The 17924-nt window shown below is 42.6% G+C and overlaps 1 protein-coding gene and 1 long non-coding RNA gene across 21 annotated transcripts in view; one reads left to right on the forward strand and one right to left on the reverse strand.

Annotated features, from left to right (window-relative positions):
* Nucleotides 1-4087: 4087 nt before the first annotated feature.
* Nucleotides 4088-17924, reverse strand: part of LOC118517381 (RYamide receptor) — a 104022-nt gene continuing 90185 nt past the window's right edge. For 19 of the 20 annotated variants that reach the window (XM_036063409.1, XM_036063427.1, XM_036063423.1 and 16 more), the window contains 4 exons: nt 10844-10912; nt 10512-10749; nt 6649-6734; nt 4088-5728 (listed from right to left, as the gene is read on the reverse strand). In XM_036063409.1, coding sequence (XP_035919302.1) covers nt 5696-5728; nt 6649-6734; nt 10512-10749; nt 10844-10912 — 426 coding nt within the window. In that variant the 3' untranslated portion in view covers nt 4088-5695. Of the gene's footprint in view, nt 5729-6648; nt 6735-10455; nt 10750-10843; nt 10913-17924 lie in introns of all 20 variants that reach the window. The other variant, XM_036063428.1, reaches the window with a different exon arrangement.
* Nucleotides 10855-14681, forward strand: LOC118517384. Its single transcript, XR_004908296.1, has 3 exons — nt 10855-10955; nt 11018-12452; nt 12542-14681. It is a non-coding gene; the product is annotated as an uncharacterized LOC118517384 (long non-coding RNA).

Below are 17924 nucleotides of genomic sequence, written 5' to 3' on the forward strand. Positions count from 1 at the left end.
ACCAGGGGCAGGGCAGGGTCATCAATGTTATCGAGGAGAAGTGCTGCGGCAAAGGAATGGGCTATCTTCAAGGTATGCAAAGCTGTGCATCCGACATCTATGCTCGTAATAGAGCAGAGCAGCGGAACGATCACCTAGGATCAGCTGGTGACGGATCTCTGCACTCGCCCGATACGAATGATATGATGGACTATAGCCGAAGGAGACCAGATCACGGAGCAATACTCGATCAGCAATTATCTAATCACCGATCAGAATAATGACTTCATGGAAAGGGGTTCAAAGAAGCAAACACCAAACGACTTTGGAATCAATGTGTTGCCAGAAGAGGAGAGACCTGCGTCAAGCCATACTTTCAAGTCTTGTAACACCGGAAAGTCGGATAACTTGAACTAAGCTCAGGGTCCAGGCTTTCGGAACTCGAAACTGAACCTACCATCCGGAATCAATTTCGGACTCGGGCACTAAACCGATCTAATGAATACAATCAATACCTCAAATCACCTACCTGTACGTTGTGGTTCGGTTTCCTTCTGGTGCTTATGTATGTGGTGCATGTGTTAACTCGATGCAGATGCGATACTTCATCGATTCCTGCACGGCGATGATCCGGACGATCAATGATGGAAGTGCGGTTAGGTTGATATGGTAAATAGAAGAGGGGAAAACATTTTTTCAATCAGCAATGCATAATTTCTGTCGTTGCTGGCGACCAACGTTCTACGGATTGGTCTTTTGTGTTACGATGCCTTTTATTGCCAATTTTGAAGCTTTCTGTCCTACATTAAAGCAAAGCAAAACAAAACAATGAAACACAAACGTTGACTCTGACCTCTTGACCGCAGCGGACATTTAAACTCCACAGTACAACATCAACTGAACAGCCAAAATTTTGATTGCATACTTTCAGGCGTTGAACAATTATTATTTGACAAATCAGCTTTCAAAACGCAACGTGGTGTTGTATAATCGATTCTATTGAGCGGTAAACGAATACCAAAGGGTGAATGAACACATTGAACAGCAACCGAGGTCGTTTACTGAGATTGAGTCATGCGGGGCTGTCATGGCAATAAAACTTAAAGCCGGTGACGGGAGGGAACGCGATTCCACCGGCGAGTCGGGAATGGGCTGATTAGTTACGCTTAACTCACAGTTCAGTAGGTCCTAAACGTTTGGGAAACAAGCAGAGGAAGGGGAAGATGCATCAGCTGCATTTGTTCGATAACTTTGGCTTCGTTGGACATGGCCATGGGGACGGTCCGAGGTGGCCGAAACGATATCGGAGCGCCGGTGGGTTCGAATCCAACCTGGACCGGCACGCTCGTACGCGCATGACTTGACTATCCCAGCTACGGGGTATAATCAAAGTCACAGACTTCAGTTGTGCCAAACCTGAGTAAAGCAGAATTCTACTTTACCCAGTTCAGGCCAGCCAACTGAGCTGACTGATGTGAGGGAGTTTGTGTGTCAGCACAGAAGGCTGTGAGAGATGCACACAGCTCTCGACAGCCAACTGAACTGACGATCGAGCCGTGCGCCGATCGCCCTTTTATAGTCCGGCGGAGCCAGCCAGCCAGCCACCAACACATACACATACGAGCAGTGACAAATCAATGCAAAAATCATAAAATTATTTTAAAAAAAATAACGGAAGAAAATACCAACACGAACGTGCGGGCGGAACTGATGGTATGCAAACAATCACGGATAAGAAAGATGCTATCGAAGAACAAAAACATCAACAATTATAAAAATAATAGCAATACACTTATAGAAAATGTGAAAAATATGTTTGTTCTAAATTAATTTTTTTAATTAATTGTGAAACAAAAAATAATATTTTTTTATTTTTTTTTGTAAGTTATTTTAAAATTATTTTACTAAATTGTCAAACCAAATCTTTCAACAACAAAAGTGCAAAAATAAATTAAAGTCCTATAAATCTGAAAAATTTTGGTATTGAGAGTAACTTATACGAACTCTACTTTTTGTATTTTGTTTTTTTGTTGTCAAACAATCAGTTTGTTCCTGTAAATATGTCAAGGTCTGTTTCGTAATTATTTGTTTTGATTTTGTTTCTTTTCGTCTTCAGTGTTCAGACGGGACCCCAGGGGAGCGCAAGGATCGTAAAACATTAACACCACACGTCAGACGTGGCTGGCTGTGGAATTTGCATAATTGCAACAGTATAATTGTAATTGCTTTATTTTCAAGTGCAATAACTGCGCTAGCATTTTCCTTATTGCATTGTTGGAGTATCTTCTTTAAGTGTTGAAGTCTTTAGAGTAATATTATCTTGGGTATTTTATGAAAGTAAATTATTATTAAGACTCGTTTTACGAAAAATAGTGCAAAAAACGAGTCTTCTTCCTCTTCTTCTTCTTTATATTAAATTTGTGGAAAAGTTTCTTCTTCCTGTCTTTGCTCACTTTAGTTGACTTTATTTTATCGAAAGCTGGGATAATCGGCTCCAGCGGTGGAGACGGCCCCGTCCGGACGGGATTCGATACCCGGGTTGTATAAAGAATCCGGCTTCAAAACACCTCTTGCAAATGGCGGTAACAAAAAATTCTGCTCCACGACCAGCAATTACTTATCCAGAGTCTTGCCTGTGTGAGGAACTCTCGACAGCTCCGAACTGTCTTAGTAAGGTGATCGCCGACGATCGTTCCAAGAATCGATCACCTGTTTATAGGCCAGCTGAGTCAGCCAGTCAAAAATTAAGGTAAGAAAAAATTTAATCTTATCTCATTTAATAAAAAAATCCACAAAAAATTAGTATTTTAGTAAATTTAGTGAGCTTAGTAAATAAAAATAAAATAAAGTTATGAAAAAATAAAGTCTTATTACTTATATGGATAAAAATTTAAATAAAATAAAGAAGCAAAATTGTGAGCAACACTTATATAAAACATTTGACAATACGGCATCTGTTCGTCGTAATGAATAAATAAATAAAAAAATGTAATAAAAAAACATAATAGAGACTTATTTAAACAAAAAATCTCCTATTTCATATTTTTATCTCGAAGTGTATGGAGTAATTGTAAGCGTTAAGAAAATTGGTAAAGAATGTAGATCGAGCAATGGGTAACACATGCTCCCGGCACAGATTCATTCTCCGACGTTTGTCGTAAGCTTGGAGAAGCCTGTCGCAAAAGAAAAGGCAAGCCGCAATAAAGCAAGTGGTCATAAACCTTTCAAGAGGGCAGCATTCTCCGGTTCATCCGGTAGAAAGGCGTACGGATCTTCTCATACTCATACGTCCAACAAACACTGACGTTAATGTTCTTCGCGGACCTTTCCAAACTGTGTCTACCCTATCAAATCTTTGTCTAAAATCATCTGGAGTCCTTATTATGTTGTGGACATTCAGTAGAAGTTCATCTGAATAGTTGAAACTCGTTTTGATCTTCAAAAGACTGAAAAAAATGAAGCATTACAGTCATGAAAATGCTTCTCTCCACCCTTCCAAACACATTGAGTCACATCGCTGAAGCTGAGGCGAAGTCAGCGTCACGCCAGAAACGGGAGCATGCATCAGATTTTATTGCGGATCGAATTGCAGTTAATGACACTGGGTAAACGTGTTGGAATGTTGGTCAAAGTTGAACATGACGTTACTGTGTTCTAATAGTAACACATCTGCTTACTGATAGCAAATGGTTCTTTGTTAAAAAATTAATTAAGTTCTTGGCTTAACGACCTCTTAAGATCATGCCTGCCATTCTACGCCGCTGTCGTATCTACTTGGAGTGTTTCAATGGAAATGTTTCATGGATAGGCATCGGCTTCTTGGTCCGCTTCCGCGGGCCATAATCCAGCTCAAAGGGTCTGAGGATCGCGACAGGATCCTTGATCTGGGTACCTTTTGAAGGTTCCTTTCTCTCATCTTTGTCCAGGGAATCGAGAAGAACCACCTGTCGTCTTCTATGAGCTGTACAAAGACCTTTCTTTTAAGCTGCGAATCAGAGTCGCCAGGTTCCAGGTTATAACTACCTACCGATAGCTGATGTGTCGTGAAGAAGTTTACACTCTGCAAGATTCCGATTGTCAAAAATAATATCACACAAACGCACATACATTGCTTGAATACCATTGAGAAGAGGATACATACAAAATACTGGTTTATTAGTTTTGGTTTCATGATTTCCATAGAGTTTGTCAATTGTCCGTACAGCGTGCGGGCTGAAACACTGAAACATATTAACGCAACATTTTCTTCTCTCTTGGTGCAATATCTCGCCCGCGTGTTGAAGAAGACCCGGAAGGGTTCTAGCTGGTATCGATTTTCTTTCGATGGTTAATATTCTTCTATTTTTTTCTGAATTTTGTCAAAGTTTTAAACTATTTCGGGCCAGACCTTCTGGTAAACATCAAATGCACGGCGAGACTTGCCCTGCCGAGAATATGAATAGTGTGTATCGGATTTTAAGTTATTTGCTGGATCGCTGTAAACGACGTGCGCTGGATCTATACAACTTTCCGTCTGTCGTCCATTATCACGGAGGCGCTGAACATGTAGTTTAACTATTACTTGTTGATAATGCGACACAGACCATTGATCCATCCCGGGGGACCGCATCCTCCAAAATCGGACCAAAATGGGACACGTTGGCGCTATGCACAGAGGTCGGCACCCTTACGCATCTCTATTTATCGACATCAGCCTTTTGTCACTAATTTAGTTGATCAGTGTTTGTTTGTTTGTTAAATTCTAGCAGCATAAAACGGGAGATTAGATTAGCTTAACTGTTGTACGGCAACGAGCCATCGTATATAGGTAGCGCCATCTTTCTTATCTAGCTCGTAGTGTTTCAAATACTCTCTGCTCTGTACCTTCCATTTTCGCGCACAGTGGGAAGGGAAACACAGTGTCACATTAACCGCGGATGCATCAGCTTCTTCTTTCTAGCGTGCCTGTTCGTTCCGATTCGTTCGTGAAAAAAAGGATGAAACACTCTCACTGCTATCGGCGAAGGAAGAAGGAATATACATTTGCAGGGTTCGCCGGCGACCAGCAATCATCTTTGCAGGACTCGCTGTCAGCACCAGACACCCCATGAGTTGAGTAGTATTTTACGTTCTCTCCATCTTCGTCTGGATCGCTCGAAAAAGGGGATCTCCAATGAAAACCGAGATGTGGTGTGTACTACACGCTGTGGTAATGGATTCTTGTGCGGACGGATGGATGGATTGACGTACGGATCCGGAAGCAAAGTTGGTGATGAGTTGGTAAAAGACGTTTCAGGTATGTCGATAGTGGGTGTAAATATAGCAAATTGATTTTTGTTCTCCCTCACTTATATCAACAAATCTACGCTTCCCCAAATGCCAGGACGTGCAACGGGCCCTATCCCGGGAGATCGGATGAGGACGGTACCGGAACACCAGCACCGTCGTCAGCCTGTTCGTCCGCAATCGGCATGTCCTCGGCCGCAACCGCAAGCTCCTCGTTCGTCTCCATGATGATCAGTTCGATGCACTGGTTGGGACCGTTCCTCCATTCACCGTCACCGCCACCATTCTGACAGGTGCGTCGCTTCCGTTGACCACCGACCGGCCCGCCATTACCGCCATTAGCTGACCGTCCTTGGAGCGTGGCCCGTGCAGCACCGGCACCACCGATTCCACCACCAAATAGCTTGCCGGTGCCGGTGACGGGTGCGCTCTAGTCGTAGTTCTGCTGGTATCACCGTAGCAGGGACGTCTCCGTCGACTGTACCTGGAAAAGTTAGAAGAGGAAATGGGCTCTCAGTACAGTTAGGAGGCATTCAAATCTTAATTTTGGTGTTCATGTCAATAAGAAGAAAAGTGGCGAAACCAAGTCATTAAACTGGTCATTAAAGGTGTAAAAAGGCCTATGAACTGGGAACAGGTCCAATGAAAGTAACCAGAGAGAGAAGATGCTTCTCTGTAGGATGCTGTTGGCTATACTAGGTGTGTTATATCTTATCTAACCATACTAATTATGGCCTGACCTTGCTTATGTATAGAGGATATCAGACTGGAACGGAAAAAAGGAAGGAGAAGCTCTTCAGAATAGTATCTTCACAACACATTGTACTGTAAAGTCTAGCAATATGGGGAAGTACGTCGGGTACGAAGGGCACTGAAGGGAACATTAGGTTGGATAGACCAGAGGCAGGGCAGGGTCATCAATGTAATTGAGGAGAAGTGCTGCGGCAAAGGAATGGGCTATCTTCAAGGCATGCAAAGCTGTGCATCCGACATCTATCCTCGTAATAGAGCAGAGCAGCGGAACGATCACCTAGGATCACCTGGTGACGGATCTCTGCACTCGCTCGCTACGATTGATATGATGGACTATAGCCGAAGGAGACCAGATCACGGAGCAATACTCGATCAGCAATTATCTAACCACCGATCAGAATAATGACTTCATGGAAAGGGGTTCAAAGAAGCAAACACCAAACGACTTTGGAATCAATGTGTTGACAGAAGAGGAGAGACCTGCGTCAAGCCAAACGCTCATGTCTTGTAATATCGGAAAGTCGGATAACTTGAACTAAGCTCAGGGTCCAGGCTTTCGGAACTCGAAACTGAACCTACTATCCGGAATCAATTTCGGACTCGGGCACTAAACCGATCTAATGAATACAATCAATACCTCAAATCACCTACCTGTACGTTGTGGTTCGGTTTCCTTCTGGTGCTTATGTATGTGGTGCATGTGTTAACTCGATGCAGATGCGATACTTCATCGATTCCTGCACGGCGATGATCCGGACGATCAATGATGGAAGTGCGGTTAGGTTGATATGGTAAATAGAAGAGGGGAAAACATTTTTTCAATCAGCAATGCATAATTTCTGTCGTTGCTGGCGACCAACGTTCTACGGATTGGTCTTTTGTGTTACGATGCCTTTTATTGCCAATTTTGAAGCTTTCTGTCCTACATTAAAGCAAAGCAAAACAAAACAATGAAACACAAACGTTGACTCTGACCTCTTGACCGCAGCGGACATTTAAACTCCACAGTACAACATCAACTGAACAGCCAAAATTTTGATTGCATACTTTCAGGCGTTGAACAATTATTATTTGACAAATCAGCTTTCAAAACGCAACATGGTGTTGTATAATCGATTCTATTGAGCGGTAAACGAATACCAAAGGGTGAATGGACACATTAAACAGCAACCGAGGTCGTTTACTGAGATTGAGTCATGCGGGGCTGTCATGGCAATAAAACTTAAAGCCGGTGACGGTAGGGAACGCGATTCCACCGGCGAGTCGGGAATGGGCTGATTAGTTACGCTTAACTCACAGTTCAGTAGGTCCTAAACGTATGGGAAACAAGCGGAGGAAGGGGAAGCTGCATCAGCTGCATTTGTTCGATAACTTTGGCTTCGTTGGACATGGCCATGGGGACGGTCCGAGGTGGCCGAAACGATATCGGAGCGCCGGTGGGTTCGAATCCCACCTGGACCGGCACGCTCGTACGCGCATGACTTGACTATCCCAGCTACGGGGTATAATCAAAGTCACAGACTTCAGTTGTGCCAAACCTGAGTAAAGCAGAATTCTACTTTACCCAGTTCAGGCCAGCCAACTGAGCTGACTGATGTGAGGGAGTTTGTGTGTCAGCACAGAAGGCTGTGAGAGATGCACACAGCTCTCGACAGCCAACTGAACTGACGATCGAGCCGTGCGCCGATCGCCCTTTTATAGTCCGGCGGAGCCAGCCAGCCATCAACACATACACATACGAGCAGTGACAAATCAATGCAAAAATCATAAAATTATTTTAAAAAAATAACGGAAGAAAATACCAACACGAGCGTGCGGGCTGAACTGATGGTATGCAAACAATCACGGATAAGAAAGATGCTATCGAAGAACAAAAACTTCAACAATTATTAAAATAATAAAAAAAAACTTAAAGAAAATGTCAAAAATATTTTTGTTCTAAATTAAATCTTTTAATTAATTTTGAAATAAAAAAATATTTTTTTATGTAAGTTCTTTTAAAATTATTTTACTAAACTGTCAAACCAAATCTTTCAACTACAAAAGTGCAAAAACAAATTAAAAGTCCTTAAATCTGATTTTTTTTAGTATTGTTAAAAACTTATACGAACTTTAGTTTTTTGTGTAAATTTCATGAAAGTTTTACGAATTTTGTTTTTTTGTTGTCAAACAATCAGTTTGTTCCTGTAAATATGTCAAGGTCTGTTTCGTAATTATTTGTTTTGATTCTGTTTCGTTCCGTCTTCAGTGTTCAGACGGGACCCCAGGGGGAGCGCTAGGATCGTAAAACATTAACACCACACGTCAGGCGCGACTGGCTGTGGAATTTGCATAATTGCAACAGTATAATTGTAATTGCATTATTTTCAAGTGCAATAACTGCGCTAGCATTTTCCTTATTGCATTGTTGGAGTATCTTCTTTAAGTGTTGAAGTCTTTAGAGTAATATTATCTTGGGTATTTTATGAAAGTACAATTAATATAAAGTCTCATTTTACGAAAAATAGTGGAAAAGTCGAGTCTTCTTCCTCTTCTTTATCTTAAGTTTGTGGAAAAGTTTGTGGAAAGTCTATGGAGTAATTGTAAGCGTTATGAAAACGGTAAAGAATGTAGATCGAGCAATGGGTAACACATGTTCCCGGCACAGATTCATTCTCCGACGGTTGCCGTAAGCTTGGAGAAGCCTGTCGAAAAAGAAAAGGCAAGCCGCAATAAAGCAAATGGTCATAAACCTTTCAAGAGGGCAGCATTCTCCAGTTGATGTAGAAAGGCGTACGGATCTTCTCATACTCATACGTCCAACAAACACTGACGTTAACGTTCTTAGCGGACCTTAGCGGAGTCCAAACTGTGTCTAACCTATCAAATCTTTGTCTAAAGTCTGTGAGCTCTAAGATGGTCAAAATCATGTAGAATCCTTATTTGATTGTGGACATTCAGTAGAAGTTCATCTGAATAGTTGAAACTCGTTTTGATCTTCAAAAGACTGAAAAAAATAAAGCATTACAGTCATAAAAATGCTTCTCTCCACTCTTCCAAACACATTGAGTCACATCGCTGAAGCTGAGGCGATGTCAGCGTCACGCCAGAATCGGGAGCAGGCATCAGATTTTATTGCGGATCGAATTGCAGTTAATGACACTGGGTAAACGTGTTGGAATGTTGGTCAAAGTTGAAAATGACGTAACTGTGTTCTAATAGTAACACATGTGCTTATGGATAGCAAATGGTTCTATGTTAAAAAATTAATTAAATTTTTGGCTTAACGACCTCTTAAGATCATGCCTGCCATGCCTGGCTCACTAGAATCAATGATACCGCATAGTTTGATATAGCCAGTCCTCACTATGGGCGAACAGTCCAGATGGGATTTGCCGTGTAAAAACCGCCACCGCTGTCGTATCTACTTGGAGTGTTTCAATGGAAATGTTTCATGAGTCTTTTGATAATTCCAAGAGCTTCTCATCTCACAACGCTTCTTCTTCTTCTTTTGTGGCTCTGCAAACCCACAAAACTAGGGAAGAGAGGTCTCGGATTGCCGACTTTCAGACTTTCTTTGGAGACGATCAGGCCTGACCGAACCACCACTGCATCTCACACCAACACATCGATTATGGACAACATGCCAACCTTACAGAATCAACCAGGTTCTAACTAGACAGAGACATGGAGGAACGGTTAAAAAGAGAGACTATATGCGCTGACTGAGTCATAGAACAATGAACGAATGTGTTAGGCCTACACAGACCAACACAGAGACACACAGAGCGTCGTTTAGATGTAGAGGGAGTTGAGGCGTTAAGTCAGGGAGTCATAAAGCTAGGGTCCGTCGTCGGCTGCTGATGCTCAATCGGATGCTGTTACACGTGAAGAGAGCTTCCTGCATCACATGGATCTCTCCGTTAGCGTCATGCAAAAACAAAAACAAACTAATGTGAGGTGTCCAATCAGTATCGATCGTTTGTCTGTGAGGTGTGTTAGTTGTGGAGAAGGAGGAGGAACATGAACGCTACACAACTCAACATTAAGCTAGTGAAAGTGATTGTACGCGCTGTGACTACTACTAGTTCCGACGGTTCCGGTCGGTTCCGGACGGTTCCAGACGGTTCTGAATCGGTATCGAAATCACATTGCTCGGAACCGGATCGGAACCGTGGGTGCGTTCCAGAGAACCCATCACTAACTAGAACCGTTTATATGTAAGAGTGTGTGTGTGTGTGTGTACTTAATTTTAAGGTATCTTAAGGCGTTACGCTCCTCTTAACCGACTAGCGAAAACTAGCGAAACACTGAGCGCGTCACAAACAAAAGCACACACAAGCACGGCAAGAAGAGCAACGCAGCGCAGGAGAAAAAAACGGTAGGAACGGTAAGTAGTAAAAGAAACAACAATAGAACATAGGAACAAAAAGGAGAAGAAAAAAACATGGTGGTTTGTTATCCTGGGTGGCACCTAACTCGCACTCCCGCTTTTCTTCGCAGTGCGTTGGCACCGTACAGGCCATTCATCTCACCGGCGAGGGCCACGCTGGAACCGACGTTGCGTGCAATGGTCGGGGGCGTGTGGCGTATGCAGCAGCAAATCTGCTGCAGTCCCGGCACACCGTGCAGCACCAGGATGAAGCCGCTGCGAAACCGGGCGTTCATGTAGCAGTAGATGATCGGGTTGTAGCAGCTGTGCGACATCGCCAGCCAGTGGAAGGCGAACCAGAAGTACGGCAGCAGATCCCAGGACGAAGGGAGCTTCATCACCTGCAGGAGAGCGGGATTGGAAGTAGCGTACAAGATGGAAGCGTATGGAGCAGTCACCCGAAAAAGATGGCGGCGGTTTGGGGGTAATGCTTACCATCAGGAAGTTAAACGGTAGCCAGCAGATCGTAAATACAATCACCACGGTAACCATCATCTTGATCATCTGCAAATGAGAGAAAAAGGACAACAAAGTTCATCAGAAAGAGGTTGGCGGTGAGTTGGGTAGATTTTTTATTTATTTTATTAACAAAGTGCTTATTCATTTTAGGAAATCATCAGCAGTGGCTGAAAGGCGAAGCTCATAGGATTAATCCCCCTTCGAGGATCAATTCGAAGACAAAGTGCCTGCTTGTGGGGGCTCTAATCGTGGTAAAGCCTGCATCCGAAGCAGAGTATCAGCTGACGGCGACGATCTCGAGATGGTAGAGGAGTTCTGTAACCTTGATAGATTCTTTGGCTGAGCCACGGCTGAGAATGCCGGACTCATGTCCCACCAGGGAGGTACTAGTTAGCGACCCGTTTGGTAAGAGCTGCAGAGGGGGCCAAACAGGCTCATTGGAACAGGTACAGCAGCTACAGTGATAGAAAAGATTAGTTAGCTTAGTCATCACTAACGAAGCATGGACAACATTCTTATTTTAATCCAACACCGGGTTGAGAAGAATGATTTTGGGGATCATTTGCCCACGCGCTTTCGGAGGATAGTACATCTCGACGCTTTTTAATTCCAATTGCTGTTTCTCCCTCTCTTCTTGGCATGTTGAGGTCATACCTGCCATTTCTGGCTTACTAGACTTGATGATTCCACGTTGTTGGATAGTCAAGTCCTCACTACGGGGGAACGGTTGGGATTTGAATGTTGCGTCTACCACCGTGCCGTCCCTGTAGTGGAATGGTGAAAACAGCTCCCATTCCAAACAGCTGTCACAGCCAAATAAGAATGCCATAAGAACAATCCCTAGTATAGGACTGGATGAGTATTGTGTTTCATGGAACGATACAAAAGCATGATGAGCTAGATAAAGCTGATGTGGCATTGAGTTGTTGTTTTTTTTATTCATGAAGGACTGCCTGGCCGCATTGCTGTGGCATTGAGTTGTAAAGAACAACAAAAACCAATTTTCATATAACCAATGCATACTTTTAGGCGTAGCGAGGAAAGCAAAACTTTTATATTTTTTTCTGAAAGGTGAATTATTTTTTATGTTCTTATGTTATTTTATGTATGTTTTAAATTAACCCAAATTGCCGAAATTACAAGAAGCTTAACCATAAACATAGCATAATCTGATGAAATCCAGCAAATCGGATAAATATTGCACCATATCACACAGCCAATTAGTTCGGCCCTAAAGGCCAAACCCTTACCATCCCTCTCAAACACCGTAACAAATTCTGTCTACATGTGTTATTTTAGGACGAAGGCAGCGTAAACGTAACGCAACCATGAAATAAAGGCTCGTTTTACTGCGTGGGTCGGGTTTACCGGGCGTGCGAAACCAGCCGGCAAAACGCAGTGCATCCCGGTTTGCTACGTTCCAGCGCAGAAACCATCTGGAAACCATTTCAAACTCTGCTACACACAGCTGCTACGTCTGGCGTACCCAAAGCGGGCCTGGCAAACCAGCAACAGGGCCAAAGCTGGACCAAAAACAGTTCCAATGGTATTACAAGGTTTGGGAGAAAAGTTTTCACCGCTCACGGTACGTTGACGGGTCTCGTTTCGCGTGCACATCCTCTTAGTCGCACGGTTAATGAAAATATTGTGTAAATACGCTCTTCTTTTTTTTAGCGATAAACAACATTATCGTTCGTCACAGGGGTGGAACAATGGCAAAGTTTTTCTGCCATATCCCATTCCCATCTCCCAGGACGGTAGGTGGATGGTGTCGTACAGTCGCATAAATGTAGCCGCTCCCCGGCTGCGAACTTCCTCGTCAGCAGTTTCAAGGACAAGGCCGGCCCTGGAGGGTAACGTGCGGCCGGGTGAAGTTTACTGTCTACACAGATCCGTCACAGAAGGCGTTAATTAAGAAGTGCACAGCATTGCTTGCGCCGTTTCGTTAATTGACTGTTCAATGTGTGTTGGCACACTGTACACATTAAAAAAAAAAGTTTTAATTGAATACGCGTATCACAGCGGCGAGTGTACGTTGCAGCTTAAATTTCACTGTTTAATGCGATTAATTAATCGTGCCTTTGAATTTATCATAAACTGTTGTTTGCCAAATTAATATAGGCACGTGTGTGGACTGTCATGATGAGAGGAGTTTTACGTTAGCATATTGCATACTTGTAGGCGCTCACGTTATGCTAGCCTTGATTACACTTATTCCAAACACTATACACAATTAATTTGTTTGCTGTGCGCTAATAATGCAGCAGGAAGGTAAATCAAATCTCGGTCGTATTAATCAGAAGCGCCTTAATTAAATTGTACAATTCAAAGTCAAAATGAACAGCACGCAATAACGTAGCCGGCACGTCGCTTGTCTAGGGACAATCTAAGTGCCCTACCTATTAATTTTACAAAGATAAAATATTTTCTTTTGTAAAATGCATTAATATGAAGAAGCTGTTTAGTTGGTAAGTTAATTTCGATCTTCTTCAAACTCGAGCTCCCTGGCCTTGACCAATGATAATGAAGATAGACAATAATGCAATGAGGCGGATATGGATGCAAAAGAGTGTAATGCGATTTGCCTATCTCTAGGCGCAATACATTCCGGATGGTTGTTCTAAGAGCAAGATGAGCAAACTATGATATGGCTGTACCGACTTTTATACAATTTAACCTTTTTTTAACTCTTAATAAAATAATTCAAATAGATTTTTATATAAATAAAAGTTGCTCTAAAGCTACTTGTATTTTTGCACGATTTTAAAAGCCATTACAATAACCGAGAAAAATATTCTCCCCATGTGCTCCTATAGTTAGGTTAGATGGAAGAATTTGCATAAGGCAGAAAAAAAAGCTTAATTGAGTGTAAAATTACAATGTTTTATTCAAAATATTTGTTTTGTGTTTCTCTATAACCCACTAAAACATCAATTTAAGCTATCTCTTTTAGTTCTATTCTTTAAAACAAATCAGGTGTTCGTATAGTTATGTAGAACGCATAGGACTGTAAACGGCCGCTGGATCAAGCGGTCATTAGTGGATAACTTTTTGACAAATTTTACTCAAAAACAAAAGAAACCAAGATTTTTATATTGGTGTGCGTTGGCTGTCGTGTAGCGACACGTGTATGTTACCATCAAAGTAACCGTTGATAGTTTTTCACCGTCCTCTGCTTTTAGCAGTCAAGTGTTTAGATTTTAGGCAAAGTATAGAAATTGTAACTAGCAAAGGTGTTGTCAAAAATATTGTAAAGTTCAGTGCATCTTAAAAAAAAAATATTTGAAAAACTATTTGCAAAGAGATGACCGCAACATATTTTCTTCATCTGCAAATGCAACAAGGCCCAGTCTAATCCCATCAAGGTGAGAACTTGTAGCTCCTGCCCTATCCTTTGTACGGACTTCTTTTAATTCCAATATGCAACACTGTTGTCTAATTAGACGGTCATGATGGGATATGAACTCCGGTTCTGTCGTGTCTGGCGTCGTTATCACCTCGTCCACCAGACGTGCCCCCGGATTCGTGTCTTGGCCTATGGTCTGTCCATGATAGGATGAGTGTTTCTAGCTATGTTACCTGTGAGACTCAGTTAATAGAAAGTAGCAAAGGAAAAAATGTTACCCATCTAGATGCTGCCCATTTTGGCTGCAAAATAAGTTAGTGGGAAATAGTTTGAACCTCAGTGTACAGGAGTTATTGAAAGTCATGTAGGGAGGTTCAGGATAAGTAAGATTCGAGGAATCCCTATACAGATTCGAAGCAGATTTGCTCCTAATAATGAATTCAAATCCGTTTTGGATTGGATTTGGGATCTGAATCCTATTCAGATTCGGCAAGGTTCCGATTCGAATCCGATTCAAATCTGAAAGGGATTCGATAGATATTCGATTGGGATTTAATTGGAACTCGATTGGGATTCGATGTGGATTCTGTTAAGATTCGGTTTGAGATTGGATCTTCTGCTTCTTCTTCCTTGACAGTAAAACCTCGAAAGGTCTCGGGCCTCCCATTTCTGGCTTTCTGTGATTTAATTTTACCCGTTGGCAAAGTAGTCAGTCCTACGTACGGTCTGGATGGGGTTTGAACCCCGGTTCTGCCATGTGAAGACCGGCTCCGCTGTCCTCATGGCTACCGGACCGGCCCGACAGAGAATGGATAGGGATTGAAAAAGAGTGAGTGGATTGGGACTAATTGTTTGCTTTCATGCCACCATGAATGAGTCTTGGTTAAAATTGAGTTGGTCAGTTGAGCGAAATGGTGCACGAAAAGTGAAGGAACAAGGAACTGAGTAAAGGAAGGTGTCCGGTCCTCAGCCTTCAACACAATCGTGCCCAAAAAATAAGCGACAAATATTCCAGACTTAAAATCCCAAAAAGCTTCTCTTTGCTTTTCTTAGGTCGTCTATAACAATTTTTATTGGATTTTCCAATGTTTGAGAAATGGTTTTTTAAAGTCTGACTGACGCCTTCAGATACGCGTAATTGGATAGTGCTATATTTATACATAAAAAAACGTGAGTGAGCGATAGCGAAAAAAAGGGCCAATTTTCAATTTCCAAAGCCAATAGAACTTCCCGCCCACCGCTCAGCATGCAGCGGGTCCATTCAATCTTCGATAGATTAATCAAACTTTGCCATTTTTAAAGCGAGCGGGAAAAAGAAGTAGAGTCCAAAATGTCGGGGGAGAAAAACAGATTTTCAATGTAAACCATCTCCGATGACAGTGGAGTGAATAGGGTGAATAGACCGGACCAGTCCGGAGGCTAAGAATTAAGGACGAAACCAAAGTAGCAGGTCCAGTAGGTCTGCCTCGATTATTCGATACAGATTGTTTCTCTCTCTCTCTCTCTCTCTCGCTATCTCTTTTTTGAAGAACATGACCTTAGGGCTTTATAACAGCAGTTCAGCACCATCCGGCTGCACTTTACCGTGCTTTAATCTCCTCCGAAAGCAATAAAGCACTCGCATCCGTCCTTCATCCCCAAGTGCCAAGAGCACTTGACCCCATGAACGGTCGGAGGCTCCTGAGCCTTCACTCGGGAAGCAGCGGTGGCGTCGGTGGCGACGGAAATTGATCCGAAAACTCTTAGGTACACGTTATCGAAATAGCGGGACACAAGAAAGGCGGACGGGTAGTGAGCCGGAAAGCTGGTTACATAAATATATCTACCTGTACTGATTAGCCCATGCCCCTCTTATTAAATTGTATCAGCTTGTCTGTCTGGCTTGCCTAGGTATTCCAATTTCGATGTCGCACCACTTCTCGGCACGTACGCGCCGGGAAGGAAGGAAAGATTCTGGTTTGCATAACGCGACCCATCCGTTCCATGCTTTCGTACTTCCTTGGCCAGGGAGTCGTCAAGGTAGGTTGGTGACTATCATTTGCATTGCAAATCAACCGCAGGCTTCATCTACCGGAGCAGAAGCACCGGCTGGATACGGTACGGTGCGGGGTGATGATGATGGTGCCCGACCACTTGCTGGAGGTTTGATAAGCACTGAGCAGCCCACACACACACACCTAAAAGAAACTCGAGATAGAGAAGCGAAAGCTGATGGGATTCAAATTTCTATTCTCTGGTAAAAGCGTCTAGAAGAAGAGCGGCAGAAGCAGCTATCAGCTTGCTCATAACCCAATTGACAGCGTTCTTAAAGATGACAAGCAAAAACAGTTTATGCGGCGAGAGTGGTATAAGGTTGTTATGCGGGTTGCATCACTTTAGGCGACTTGTGCCAAAGGCACGCTGGTGAATGCTTCCGCTAGAATGAAACACGTTAAAGGTTGCATCTTTTGGGTTAGCTGTATGGCAATCATTTTTACACTTCATTGCTTGACACGCCTAAAAGTATGCAATTATCACGTCAATTATGCATTGTTTAATAGCAAATTAGTAAACATGAATTCTTAAGTATTGGTAGCGAATATACTGCTTGCTTAGAACGCACTTATGGAGGATGACTGAGGAGGATGTCCTCGGATTAACGCTTATTTCCGCGAGAAGGTCCTATGCAACGGAAAAAGCGAGACGTGAATGTCAAATAACCCCAAATAGACTAAAGGTGAAAAAAATCGATCAGTCTCTCGATCAGGATTCTTGCTAAGGACATCATCATTTCTTTAAAATCCATGCATAGAACCATGAAGCTGAACGTCTCCATAATATCTGAAGCGTCCAAAGGGTTTGGAACATGTAGCCTGTTTTTTTTTTTTTGGAGTTGGTGTTGGTGCCGAAGTTTATATTTGGGAATATTGAAGGACCTTGCTACTCTGGGCGATGACTAACTTATTTGAAGATTATAATTGAAGCGACAAATTGGACCTGAAGTTTTTGCTCTAAGATTCTGGAGTTGTCTAGAGGTCCAACAAGATCATAGACTGCTGGATTATTCAATTTAGGTGTTTGTTGAAGCATCTTACTGAAGGGATAAGATTCGGAAGTCTATTATATAAGACTTCCATTATTACATACTTTTTTGGGCACTCTTGGACGCCAGCAGTATGGGCTCGACTTGACGTTTTCTACTTCAACAAGCAGCAAAGCCATCTCAATTTTTGTCTTAGCTCACGACCTAAAACGACTTTTCGGACTAGGTCGTTCTGGGCGATTCTCAAGCTGATGGGGTGTCTAGACCCTGCTAATCTTTAAAGGAGCTCGGAATCATAATGCAACTCCATTTACTGTCCATCCACACAAACGGGGCCAAACATTCATTTAAGCATCTGCCTCTTAAACGCAGTATACGTCTTTACTAGGACTTTGTGAGTAAAGGTAGTAAGGACTTTGTGAGTAAGGGTAAGGTTCTACACATGTTGAGCCAGGACAGTGGTGGAGTTCTTGTTCCGTTCTAGTAGAATGGATTGGGCCGTAGCCCTTCGTTACCCGTTAGCAAATCGTTCAAAATGTGTATGTATTTTTGATTTGTAAAGTAAACTCTTACTGTGTAATGGCGTCTACACTTGTAGATTGATTTCGAATAAATAAATGATTCAATTTTTTTATTTAAAAACCAAAAACCTAAAAAGGCACCTCACACCAATGAACATATTCAGCTAC

This window comes from Anopheles stephensi, chromosome X (assembly GCF_013141755.1).
Source record: "Anopheles stephensi strain Indian chromosome X, UCI_ANSTEP_V1.0, whole genome shotgun sequence".
Lineage (NCBI taxonomy): Eukaryota > Metazoa > Arthropoda > Insecta > Diptera > Culicidae > Anopheles > Anopheles stephensi.